At 40.7% G+C, this 13,425-nt stretch overlaps 1 protein-coding gene across 2 annotated transcripts in view; it reads left to right on the top strand.

Annotated features, from left to right (window-relative positions):
• Positions 1–12,282, top strand: part of LOC141153017 (uncharacterized) — a 70,093-nt gene extending 57,811 nt beyond the window's left edge. The window contains exons 3-6 of one of the 2 annotated variants that reach the window (XM_073637690.1): positions 6,269–6,580; positions 7,995–8,138; positions 8,823–8,857; positions 10,606–12,282. In XM_073637690.1, coding sequence (XP_073493791.1) covers positions 6,269–6,580; positions 7,995–8,138; positions 8,823–8,857; positions 10,606–10,632 — 518 coding nt within the window. In that variant the 3' untranslated portion in view covers positions 10,633–12,282. The remainder of the gene's footprint in view (positions 1–6,268; positions 6,581–7,994; positions 8,139–8,822; positions 8,858–10,605) is intronic. The other variant, XM_073637689.1, reaches the window with a different exon arrangement.
• The last annotated feature ends 1,143 nt before the right edge of the window (positions 12,283–13,425 follow it).

Consider the following 13,425-nt stretch of genomic DNA (forward strand, 5'->3'; position numbering starts at 1 on the left):
GGGTCTAAAATTTATATTGGAACATAACCTTTTCACTTTCCAGGGGCAATTGTATATACAGCGGCTTGGCACAGTGATGGGGACTCGGGTAGCCCCAAGTTTTGCAAATCTTTTCATGGGATGCTTCGAGTCCTCATCGCCCTTGTGTCAGCACCCCCACTGTAACAACATATTATATTATCGTCGCTATATTGACGATCTAATCATTTTTTGGAAAGGTACTGAGGTTGAAGCTCGAGAATTCATCACGACATTAAATAGGAATGACTGGGGGATCACGTTTTCTGCACAGGTCAATAAAGAAAAAATAAATTTCCTCGATTTAGAAATATCCCATAAAAATAAAAAAATCAGCACTAAAACGTACTTTAAGAAAACTGATACTAATGGCTTCCTTGATTTTCGGAGCGCACACCATCAAAAATGGAAGCAAAACATTCCTTATAGCCAATTTCGTCGAATTAGGAGAAATAATACAAATAAGGAAGATTATGTGGAACAATCAAAAATTCTGATCAATAGGTTTACAGATAAGAAATATCCAAAACGATTAATTATGGCAGCATACAGAACTAATCTAGCAAGAACTCAGCAGGAGTGCTTATCTAGAGAGAATAACAAAAATAAGGATGTGGAGGAGGGGATAACGAAGGAAGGAGGAGAAAAGCCCAAGCAGATAATTAATAAGAATAAGGAAAGAAAAAAAGATGGGTGGCAGTATAACTTTATTACCGCTTTCAATCGTAGTAATACGGAGATAAGAAACATTTTAAATAAATACTGGTACTTGTTGAAAAAGGATACATTTTTGAAAAAACTTCTACCAGATAGACCCAATATTACCTTTCGTAGGGGCCAAACAGTGAAGGGTATAATTGCCCCTAGTAATCTCAGAATGACCAAAGATGGGGAACAAGAATGTATTAAGAAAAAAGAAAAAACTAGGACAAATAAAACGGATGCTTTCAAATCGGGGGTCCATCGATGTGGCTCCCGAAAATGTTGTACCTGCAAAATCATCAATCATATGACTCAGTACATTACATCGTACAGTACGGGTGAAACTATAGCAATCACACAAAAATTAACATGTGATAGTGATTTTGTAATATATGTCATTACCTGTACCTGTGGCCTGCAATACGTGGGTCGGACCATCCAGTCCCTCCGATCCCGTATGAATGGCCACAGGCACAATACCAAAAATGGGTTTTTAAAACAGAGCTTATCTCGGCACTTATGTTTGAAGCATAATAAAATATTTAATATTTCCGTGACCCCGTTGGAGCAAATACCTGAGAATTGTACTAATAGGGTATAAAATTTAAACCGTAAAGAATCATATTGGATCTTCCGTCTGGGTACATTATACCCAGATGGATTAAATGATATTATAGAGGGTATTTGACATGCAAATGTCGACAGGTATGCATGTGCATGCATATATATATATATATTTTTTCGTGTGTATATATGCATGTGTGCATGTATGTGTATATATGTGTATGTATGTATATATATATGTGTATGTATATATATGTATATATATTTTATTTTTTTTTTTTTCCTACTACATTGTATTTGATAATGGTTTTAATATGAAGAAAGAAAAGGTTTTAAATTTTGTCATAATGTACATTTTTGCAGGATTTTACATTTCTGTATGAAATCAAACTTTTAGTATGTTCAATAACATTTTAGAAGACATTTTATATATGGTAAAATTATAATTATATTTATAGTGTTTTTAGAAAAGAAAATACTTTCAGTGTGAAGGAAGGAAGGAAAGGAGGAAAAAAAAGAAAAAATTTGTGTGTAAAAATTTTTTTTTTTTTTTTTTTTTTTTAAACTGTATGAAAGTCATTTAGTATATGGGTTTTGTTAGATTCCTCAGAGTGCAAAATCCTGCATATCTGAGTATCTGGGTGTGTCTGAAAAACAGATCTTTCAGTCTCCACCCAAAATGACAAGCAAGGAAATCTGCTATAAAATGTGTGTAGATAGATCTGTTTATATGCATGATGTTATACCTGAGGAAGACTCTAAGAAGTCGAAACCGGTTGTATTTTAGTTTGAAATAAAAATTCTTTGAATCCGAATATCAAGTTCCATCATCATCCTTCAGGAGCGCATATTGCTGGGAAAAAACATTTACAAAGTAGACTGTTTTATTAATATTTACCTGTTTACTGTTGCTTGTAAATAATTATGTTTTTCCAGTTATTTTATAGGTATCTTTTGTGGATTTACTAGAACTCTATTTTATATATGTTTGGAGCGTAACCCAGGAACGGACTAAAGACTGTTAAAGACTCGGGGCAGGACAGACCCCTACCTGGTTACGGCTCCCTGTTCTTTGGTGAAATGGACACCCTTTTTGCTTCAAAAATTGCACCCGGTTGCGGACACGCCGTGACCACCCTAATGTGTTTTTCCTTATTGTATTGTTCCTGTTTATACCCTGTTATGTTTTCAAAAATATGTTTAGTCCCGGAGTACTAAATTTTACTAGGGGGGAATGTGGCACCCCAGGGTTCTGGTTACCACAGTAATAGCAATATTACGTCTGTGAGCAGGTGGGAGGTCTCCTGGTCAGTAATCCTAAGCATGCCACACCTCCTGCCCAGTCCTGGGAGGGGAAGAACTTCCCCTATATAAACTGGGGCTGAGGTGGGGTTAGAGGAGAAGGAGAAGAAGAGGAGTCCCAGACAGAGACACAGTCTGGTCTGGAGTGGAGCTGATACAGGGAGAGCAAGATCAGGAGCTCTGTGGGAGCAGTGATAAAAGAGGTCAGAGACTGGAAGCTGTAGAGCTCGTCCTGACTGAAGAGGTATCACCGGACACGGAGTCCGAGGCTGTGGGGACTGTTCCATACCCAGCAGTAGAAACCGACCGGCAGGGGATTTCAGGTCCTCTGGCCAAGAAACCTGAAGGCACGGTCACACGCAAGGGACCAGCACCGCCGTCGTGGAGCGGAGGCTACCAGAAGGCCCCGAGTCACCGGCCATACGGGTGAGCACCACACGGTACACTCAGGGACGTGGGCTACTTTTACCCGCTTCTAGCAAGGTAGCCAGGAAGAGTACAGTTAGTTGGGGAGGCCTACAACTCCGCCTGGCCAGGGGAGATCCTGTCTGCTCACGGACTGACCAGACCCCGACCGCTAGCCAGTACTCCCGGGAGGGTCTATCTTTGTCACCAGTAAAGACCCTGAACTACACCGCACCGTCTCTGAGTGGTTCCTGGTGCCTGCGTGCAATTCTACCATCCCCATCATCCACGTCCGCTGCCCTGAGGCCATACCCCTCCCGTTGGGGGTTATACTACCCACGCTGCACAACTGTACCACCGGCCTCAGCGGTCTGCCCTGCAGCGGCGGTTTCGTAACCGCATTCAACGGGTGGCGTAGTCGAACAATATCACATTTGCCACTAAAAACATCGCCACTTAGTTTGACACCCTGGGCACGGACCGGGTCACCGCCACGAGGACTACCACCCCCAACAGATCCGGCTCCGGGTATTCCCCAAACATGGCCCAGGGGGCGCGTCAATCACATAGCTCTTTAGTGGGAAAGTGCATGTTTATATTATCATCCGATTACTGCATAGTTTCGGTATCCATGTTTGGTAAGAAATGATATGTTTATAGTATTGTAAAACATTCAGTACCAGGAGTTTTTGGTATGTTTCATCCGGTAACGTATGTGTCCGGTGTAGATTGACATCTGAAGTGCCGGCCACTCAGAAGAGAGATACTATATTGGACTAATAGAATTTGTTAGAGTTTGTGTAACACTTGGTTGTGCAAGCATTTGTTTCTAAACAATATATCAGTTGGGGAAGACTTCAGCTAAGACAGAAGCCTGTTAACCTGTGGACTGGAGGGGATGCCCATGTGGGTCTACAGTGTGGATATCCCAGGAATCTCTCTGTCTTCTGCTTCTCACAGCTGATGTTTCCGGACAGATGATGTGTACAGTTCCTAGTGAAGTTTTTTTTTCTTCCTGTGTAGTGTGCAGTGTAAGTACTTTAACTTTGTGATTTATATTATGCAAAATTGTACGCAATATCAAACTATTTCCTGTTTTCTGTAATCATTTAATTATAATAAAAAATAATCGCCTTCTTTAAAGCCGTATCCGAGCCCTTTAAATACTTGGCAAAACAACCATGTGCTGCAGCTTCTCTCAGGCACATATAGGTATTGACCCTCAGGCACAGACACGTAGGTTGTTTCACTTGCTGACCAGACACACTTGACAAGAGTCCTCATAAACGGTAGAACAGTAGCATTTATTAAGAAGCCACACAGCCAGTGCAAGTTAAGTCTTATGAGCAACAGGCTCCAGTGACAAACAGTACAGTTTCCTTAGCAGCACAGCAGTTCACAGTTTTTCCAGCAGCACTGGACAGCACAATTCTAATGATAAGGCACAACAATGAACACAGCATTCTTTACAGCACAGTGAGATTCCCTGCCTCAGCTTTTATACTGGCTATGATAGTACTTTCTGATTTACTGTGCTATACCATCTGATGTGATAGCTGGAAAGCATTATGGAAAAGCTTGGCTGAGATTATGTGATCTTTCTTTGGCTGATGCAATCTTCTGCAATATGTAATATAATGGGGACAATTTTAGGGATTTGCTCAAAGCAAATGGCAAATTGGTTGTATTCAGTGAATTTCTAAAAATTTTACATAAATTTGACTCACAGTGAATCAGTTCACTCATCTGCTGTTATGAGAAGTCTTTATTATATACTGTTTTGGCACAAGGTTCCCTTTCCACAGAGAGCAGAGATAATATCGAACAGTAGCAGGGCTAGGCAGGCTTGTGATTGGGCTGCTAAGCTACAAATCCATGTTCCTTCTACATAAGTATATAGAGGATTGTGTGTATTGTGTTGTGATGTAGGGATAACAAGCTGTTACACGCATGCCGCTAGGTTCAGATAGGGTAATTTTGATCAAAATATTGTAAAAGCTGTCCCGCCACGTCACGGCATCCCTTGTGGGACAGTCCTAACTCTAATATTAAAAACCTTACCATCGCACTGTGCGATTTATACATTTACTTTTAATCATTTGGGTATTTTTCTTGTCTTTGGTTTCTCTCTAGGTTCAGATAGGGGTAGACAGATTACATGAATTTTTTGGAATTCTGGGGGAACCGTTACTCAGGGCGACCATAGACCATGTGCTGCAGCTTCTCTCAGGCACACAGGGGTATTGACCCTCAGGCACAGACACGAAGGTTGTTTTACTTGCTGACCAGACACACTTGACAAGAGTCCTCATAATCGGTAGAACAGTAGCATTTATTAAGAAGCCGAACAGCCAGTGCCAGTTAAGTCTTATGAGCAACAGGCTCCAGTGACAAACAATACAGTTTCCTTAGCAGCACAGCAGTTCACAGTTTTTCCAGTAGCACTGGACAGCACAGTTCTAATGCAAAGGCACATCAATGAACACAGCATTCTTTACAGCACAGTGAGATGGAGGAGGGGGGAGGAGGAAGGGTTTGCTGAGGGATATGATCCCTGTGACACCATTTCTTCCAGTCCTTATATTTCTGCCTGACAATACACTGAACTGTTAATTCAGGAACTCTACCTGACCTGTGCTTAGCTTCACTCCTGACTTGAATCCTTTTCACTTGCAGGTGCACATCTGTCAGATACAGAACACACACACACCACCTTTCTCTTCGGCTCCAGCCAGACAGTAAACAACTTCCCCACAATCCCCCTGGGGCTCTGCTAAAACACTCGCCGTCTTTTGTGACTGTGTTAACCCCTCTAGTTGATGGATGCTTCTGGAGTGCAACACTTCCTGTCTCATGTGCGTGTGTTACTTCTAATGGTTGCTGAATGCTTTTAAAGCCACAGCACTACTTCTGCATGTCACACTCTGCAACAGCACTACTTCTCCATGTCACACTCTCTGCAACAGCACTATTTCTCCATATCACAAAGTTACATTTTTTTCCCTGGTAAAAATGCTGTGATCCAGGTGATAACATTGTTATTGGACGATCTACAAGGGCATAATTATAGGGGGTGCAGAGGTAGAAGTTGCACCTGATAACTTAGGTCATTTGGGGACCCTTCGGCCAAATAAGGAGATGTGATAGGTAGAAGTTCTGGTACAGACTTTGGGATCCATGAGTTTTTGATAGGTCCGGGTGTCCAGCAAAAGAAAAAAATTAGGAAGGAGAGCATTTTAGGAACTCTACCCTTGACTTATTTTGATCTTTTTTTCAGAAAATAATCCAGAGAAACCTACTTTATCAATACTGTCATCAGTAGAAGAACATCCAAAAGACCAAGAGACATTTGTCTTACTGTGTGTTGCTTTCAACTGGACAAAGAAATGGGGTGTGATTAAATGGACCGTGAATAAGACAGAGCAATATGGGTGGACAACTCTCGATCCAGATGGGAGTTTACGAAGCTTATTAATCATCTCTAGATATCAATGTCAGCATTATCCAGAAATTACTTGTTACATAAAAGAGTCTAGCAACTATGAAAGGATCTCCTCAAATTTCACAACAGTATCTAATGATGGTAACGGTAAGTAAAAATCATGGGTGGGTCTAAAAGCTGGAACACCCACCAATCAAAGCTTTATGGTTATTCCATAGATAGCTATGATGGGATCAACTCTGAAATGTACTTTGAATAGATTTATATATCAATGCACTCAGTTTTAGGCAACTTGAAAAGAAAATTTTCAAAAAGTTTGCAACTGTTTCAATAGATCTACAATAAACAAAAATGAACGTTGCACTTAGACTATGTGCCCATGTAGCAAATTTGATGCAGAGCGTTTTTACCTCTCTCTGGCAGAAAAAAAATCACTTTTTAACACGCGTTTTCGCATGGGTTTTTTCAAGCACTTTTCCAAGCGATTTTTAGCATAAAAAAAAAAGAATTAAAAGGTTAAAAATAAAAAAAAACTGTATGCTCACCTCTCCAGTCGCCTCCCGGTGGCAATCCTCTCTCCTCGGCGTCCCATGGTGTACTGGCAGGACCTGCGGTGACGTCATTTAGTCAGCTGATGGTCACGGGACCATCACCTGACCGCTGACGTCAGCGGTCGCGTGACCATCAGCTGATTAAATGACGTCACCGCAGGTCCTGCAAGTACACTGCGGGACGCCGAGGAGAGAGGAAGCCGCCGCCGGGAGGAGACAGGAGAGGTGAGTATACAGGTTTTTTGTATTTTTAACTTTTTTATTTCTTTTTTTCACCGTGTGGTAGCCGGGATGAAGAGGAGTTGTAGTCTCCTCTTGATCCTGGGTACCACACGCACCACGATTACGCCGCAAATTCGTGGCCATTGAATTTAATTGAAACGCAGCAAATCCACATATACCTGTGGGTTTGCTGCATTTCAATGTTCCTCAATAGCCACAAATTTGCGCCGTAATCACGGTAGAAATGGTCATGCTGCGTTTTGCAACGCAATGTGAATTCGGCACGCTAATTAGCGCATCATGTGCACAGCACATCCGAATTCACATTGCTTTGCATGGCAGACGGTTTTACAAGCATTTTCGCTGCGTTTTCGCGGCCGTAAAAACACTGCAAAAACGCTACAAGAACGCTACGGGGGCAAATAGCCTTACTGTTGATTATTTTCCTTTCTTGCTGTCTATAGTTTGGCAAGAAGATTATACGTACAATTAAAGGGACTGTCCAACCCTTTCTTTTCAAAGTGAATCTATGGCTGAAAAAAAAAGAGGATTTAGAAGTTTTTACTAAACAAAGAGTAGAGAAGTTCAGAATTTTGGACAAAAAAAATGGCGGTCAGAGACCACTTTGAGAAAGCTGATGGAGCTGTGGTAGACTTTGAAGTGGACAACATAAAATCCACTTATAAGTTTTTGGGAGACATCAAGAAACATGATGTTGATAAATATCTCAAGTGTAAAGTTAATTGACCACTGAAGGATCTTGTAATTTTTTTTTCTTTTGGGTTTAGGTCAGTCATCCAGCATGCAGTGCTATATTGTACTGTATGTGGGAATACCCATCATCATTGGCATCATCCTTATACATCAGATTATTCTTGCCATCCGACGAAGAACTTTGTCTAAAGATGCCCCTCGTGAAGAAACACACTCAGGTACGACTTCCAAAAATGTGGGCAGAAAAACACTTAAAACCAGACTAGGATCATGGTTAGGCATTTAAGTCTGTTTCCATACATCCTTGTAGGGAAGTCTGAGGAGGTCCACCCTTTAGAGCATTAGTTTTTTAGCTGGAGTTTGTGTTCAACTACAAAGAGTGTCCCTTTTTTGGAGAACAGGGCAAATCCATGTGTTACATTGGTGGCCAATTAATCATGCTATGAACTGTGTAATTTTTCATCTTTCCTGTATTGGCACTGCAGGGAAAATGATCATTTCCTTGCAGCGTTCCCCAGCAAATCGTTGGGGGTTCCATCAGTGGGACACCCTCTGATCAGCTGATTGATGTGAATCTCAGTTTGTGGAGGTGATAAATGACTTGGGAGTCATGAAGCGCCCCTTATTTCCAGCACTTAGTACTGCATAAGTTTTGCACAGAGTGTTCCTTAAAGTTGCTTAAAATAAAATTGTAACTGCCAGAGTGATCCCAGAGGAGTACCTTAAATTAGTGAAAAACACTGTCACCTATGAGCAGTGACTACTACGGTGCCCAATTTCAGCAACATCACCTTAACTTTCCTACTATACGTAGCAGTCACATCTACTATGCCCAAAGAACAGTGACAGTCTACCAAAGTGGCATAAATAGAAATTAATTGTATACATTTTTCTTTTTCCAGAACGTCATGTGCGATTTAGACCTGAAGATGAGTCGGTGAGTATGCAAATACATTAGTGCCAACATCAAAATATTAGATTAATGTTAGGAGGGAACGTTACTAGTGAGGAGTGAATTTGACACATTTTCTAATTTAGCAGCTCACTTGAATTTGACCCTGAATTTAACAGTTGTAAATGGAATGTTCCTTCTTATGGTCTCTGGAGACATTAAAGCATAGTAAAAGTAGAGTAACAAAATAATAATACCTTGCGACTCATCTGTCCTACATTCAAAGTCTCCTGTCTGGCGTCACTTCTATGGCAAATCCAGTCTCCTTTCTACATTTTGCAGCCAATCTTGGTCTACAAAAATAAAGAGTTCCATTCAGTGGCATAACTAGAGTCCGATGGGCCCCGATGCAAAATTTGGACCTGGGTCTCCACCTGCATGCTAGTCATATGTATGGGCCCTTGAAACATTCTAGATCCTATAATAACATACGTGTTCACCTCCCATGTAGTAATGTCCCCCGTCCTGGTTGTTTTCTGTAATTATCCCTCTCATCGTGGCTTCAATCCTGTAATAATATCTGTCATCCTAGCCCCCTTCCTGGCCCCCTTCCTGATATAAATCCACCATCCTGAGCCCCATTCTGGTATAATAGCCCCCTTCCTGAGCCCCTTCCTGGGCCCCTTCCTTGTTTGATGTCCTCTATCCTGGGCCACTTCCTGGTATAATGACCCTCATCTTGGTATAATACCCCCCAACTCTGGTCCCTTTCCCTGAATAATACCACCCATATTAAGCCACTTTGTTGTATAATGCCCTCCATAATTGGTCCCTTTCTTGTATAATGCTCCCTATCCCGAGCCCCTAACTTGCATAATGTTGTCCATCCTAAGCCCCTTTCTTGTATAATGCTCCCCACCCTGGCCCCTTCCTTCTATAATGCCCCCCGATAAGGGACCCCTTCCTTGTATAATGCTCCCCATCCCATATTCTGGTATAATGTTCTGCTGCCTAACTTGTATAATGTCCCCCATCCTTGGCCCCTTCTTTGTATAATTCTCCCCATCCTGGGCCCCTTTCTTGTATAATGTTGTCCATCCTAGGCACCTTTCTCGTATAATGCTCACCACCCTGGCCCCTTCCTTCTATAGTGCCCCCCGATAAGGAAACCCTTCCTTGTATAATGCTCCCCATCCCATATTCTGGTATAATGTTCTGCTGCATAATTTGTATTATGTCTCCCGTCCTTGGCCCCTTCTTTGTATAATGCTCCCCATTCTGAGCCACTTTCTTGTATAATGCTCCCCACCCTGGGCCTCTTCCTTCTATAATGCCCCCCTCCCGATTTCATATTCTAGTATTCTAGTCTTACTTTCCTCCACTCACACAATGTGTGGTGTCCTCTTCTGTAACTGACTTCAGTGTGCCATCAGTGCCATGCGCCACTAGTGACTGGCATGTCAATGTCAGCTGCCGGCCTCTGATTGGCTGGCGGCATGTATTGCATTGCATGGAGTTGGTGGGTCCCTGCACAGCAATATACTTCAGCTGAATGTGCATTTTCAGACACACATTCAGCTAAAATAGGCGCTGGAATCGGCAGGCCCCGTCCCACATTGGCCCAGTTTCAGTCTTATCCACTGCGTCAGCAATTGTTATGCCCCTGGTTCCACTTGTTCTGTGACTATGCACATGCAATATGTCCACTCCTAGACTGTAGACACCCTTCTACTGTTTATTTGTTATAAATATTATTTTTATTATTAATTTCATTTTTCTGTATTTTATTTCAGGTGACATATGCTGCAGTAAAATCATAATCCATCATTCCAGAATTTGACTATTTTGTGCTCATCGAGCTTCATCTACTTGTATTCAGACTTTACTTCCCAGTGTTGTCTTTTACATTTTCTCACATTATTCAACTTTTCTAATGCACCCTACTTTTAGTTGTGGTTCTTGTAAAGAATCTGCTACATGATTTTCTGCTACTTCACTCATTACATTATCTATTAATGCTTAAAATATTAATGTCAGTTTAAGATCTAAAAAATTTTGGCAGCTCTTCAAGCTCTCTGCGTAGATCTAAATATAATAAGGATGAAAGATTGATTCTAAATTCATTAAATTCAATATAATTAGAATTTCCTAAAATCTACAAATTCGAATAAATTCAAATATTGGGAAAATTGATTCATGAAAATCCACCATTTTTAAATATTCATATGGGCCAGAAGGGGATTAAAAACAATAAGATATCATACTCAACTGGACCCTTCCACCATAACTCCCCAAGGGTTCTCCACTGGCCTCCTATGGCACCCGTTCTGGCACCAGTCACTGCTTCACTCTTCACAGTCACTTCCAGTGCCGGCTAGCCCTCACCACATGGTTTGTAATAATCCAATGTGCCAGTGCTCAGAAATCAAATTGCAACTTCACCCCTGGCTGATCAAATGCCTAACGTGGACCTGCTAATTAAGGAGAATAAGGTGGTGCCAGGCGTGGCGTAATTAAGAAGGCAAGTGCACTCAAAAGCCCCAATGCACTTGCAGTTTAATTAACAAGTGGAATCAAACCTTGATTTACCAGATTTAACACATTGGATTGCTATAAGATAAGTATCATTTTTTCAATGTTCTAATGGCCTTTAAAGCCATACCACTAATTTTACTTTTAATGTTTCCCAGATGATATGCATTAAAGGGGTTGAGCAGAAACTAAAAAAAAATAAAATATATCTCACTTTGCTGATCTCCTATTGCTCCAGCTCCAACACATTCTGGGTCCCGAGACAGTTTATGTACTTCTTCTTAATTCATGTGACTACTGCAACCAATCACCGGGCCGATATGTCACTCATGTGGCCAGTGATTGTTTGCAGAGGTCACATGTTTGAGTGGACCAAGTTACATAAAGGGTCAATGAAATTCCTGTACCATCTAGAGTCATCGTTGCTGTGGTCAGAGATTGGCTGCCATTGTCACATGTCCTTCCAAACAGAAAGGGAAATACATAGACTGGTGGAAAAACAGGGCAACATTGGCGTGGAAGCGACAGGGGTTTTTGAAAGGTGGCTATTACTTCTTATAGTATTTTGCTGCATTTGTTTCTTTTAGGGCTATACAGCTCGTATGTTCCCAATATCAAGTTGGGAGGTATAAAATGATTAAGTTGGGTTTTTCCAGTAATGGTCAACCACTTAAAACTACTTATACCTAAGTCTGTATGTCCCAGTTGGTCACATGGACGTGGATATCTGCATAACTGCTTAGGCAAAAACAAAGTGAATCTTCACTTTATGGATTTTACTTTGGATGGCCAATGTGAGTTCAGAATTTCACGGCTTATAAAATGCATATTAAAAAAAAAATCATTTTTCTTTTGTTTGTATTCTAATTAATTACTATGCTAAAAAGTGATAGAATGTAATAAATAATATTACAATTTTTATATTTTGGATTATTTGGTTTGTACTTTACATGACCGGTTATTTTTTCCATACATTCTGGCATTATTAAAGTTAAACACCTTATTAAATCCACATAATAATATTTTCTTCTTTGGCTTATTAAGAAGCTAATTTACAGTATGGGTAATGAAGTAATGATGTTTGCCATCTCTGAATGGACCAGTGAGAAATCTATTGCCGCTGCGTATCCCATAAGGTTAATTAATTCCACAGAGAAAGATCTATTCTGAGCTGATACACTGGATGTACAAAAGAAACAAATAATCTAATTAATATAACAGGTAAAATAGAATGATGTAAACTTTCAGTGAACTTGAATGTGTTCTAACAAGTCTGATGTCAATTTTAGTAGGACTGCAAAGTTTGAGAAGCAAAGTTATTTTTTGTCAAGTAACTTCTAACTTGTTAAGCAGGATACAGAACCTGCAGGTCCAGTAACAGGCACATTGCTAAAGTAGCATGATTGACCAGGGAGCAGAAAGAACAGTGGACTAGAAGAGATACAAACAGAGTAAATCAAGAAAAAAGATGTTAGAACATTACAGTCCTGCAAAAATGTATGGGTCAAAAGTAAAAAGAAATATGGTTTAGTAACATACATCCTATATAAAAAATAAAACCAAGTTATGTACAACCCTTGGCAAAAATTATGGAATCACCAGGCTCGGAGGATGTTCATTCAGTTGTTTAATGTTGTTGAAAAAAAGCAGATCACAGACATGGCACAAAACTAAAGTCATTTCAAATGGCAACTTTATGGCTTTAAGAAACACTAAAAGAAAATCAAGATTAAAAATGTGGTACTCAGTAAGGGTAATTTATTTCAGACCAAGCAGAGGTAAAAAATTATGGAATTACTCAATTCTGAGGAAAAAATTATGGAATCATGAAAAACAAACACACAAAAGAACACTCCAATACATCACTAGTAGTGTTGAGCGGGCATGCTCGACACTGCTCGGTACTCCCCAGAGCATCACGCTACTAGGGATGTTTGATGAGCACCGAGCATTACTCGGGCGGGAGCTCGGATCTCCGCCCTGCATGTTTGGCGCTCTTTACAGAGCCAATGAACATGCAGGGATTGCCAGCCAGTCACTGTAATGCCGCAGCCATGTTGGTTGTGGGCATTACATTGATT

Source organism: Phyllobates terribilis, unplaced genomic scaffold (assembly GCF_046119375.1).
Source record: "Phyllobates terribilis strain yellow unplaced genomic scaffold, ASM4611937v1 Scaffold_7__3_contigs__length_470593459, whole genome shotgun sequence".
NCBI lineage: Eukaryota > Metazoa > Chordata > Amphibia > Anura > Dendrobatidae > Phyllobates > Phyllobates terribilis.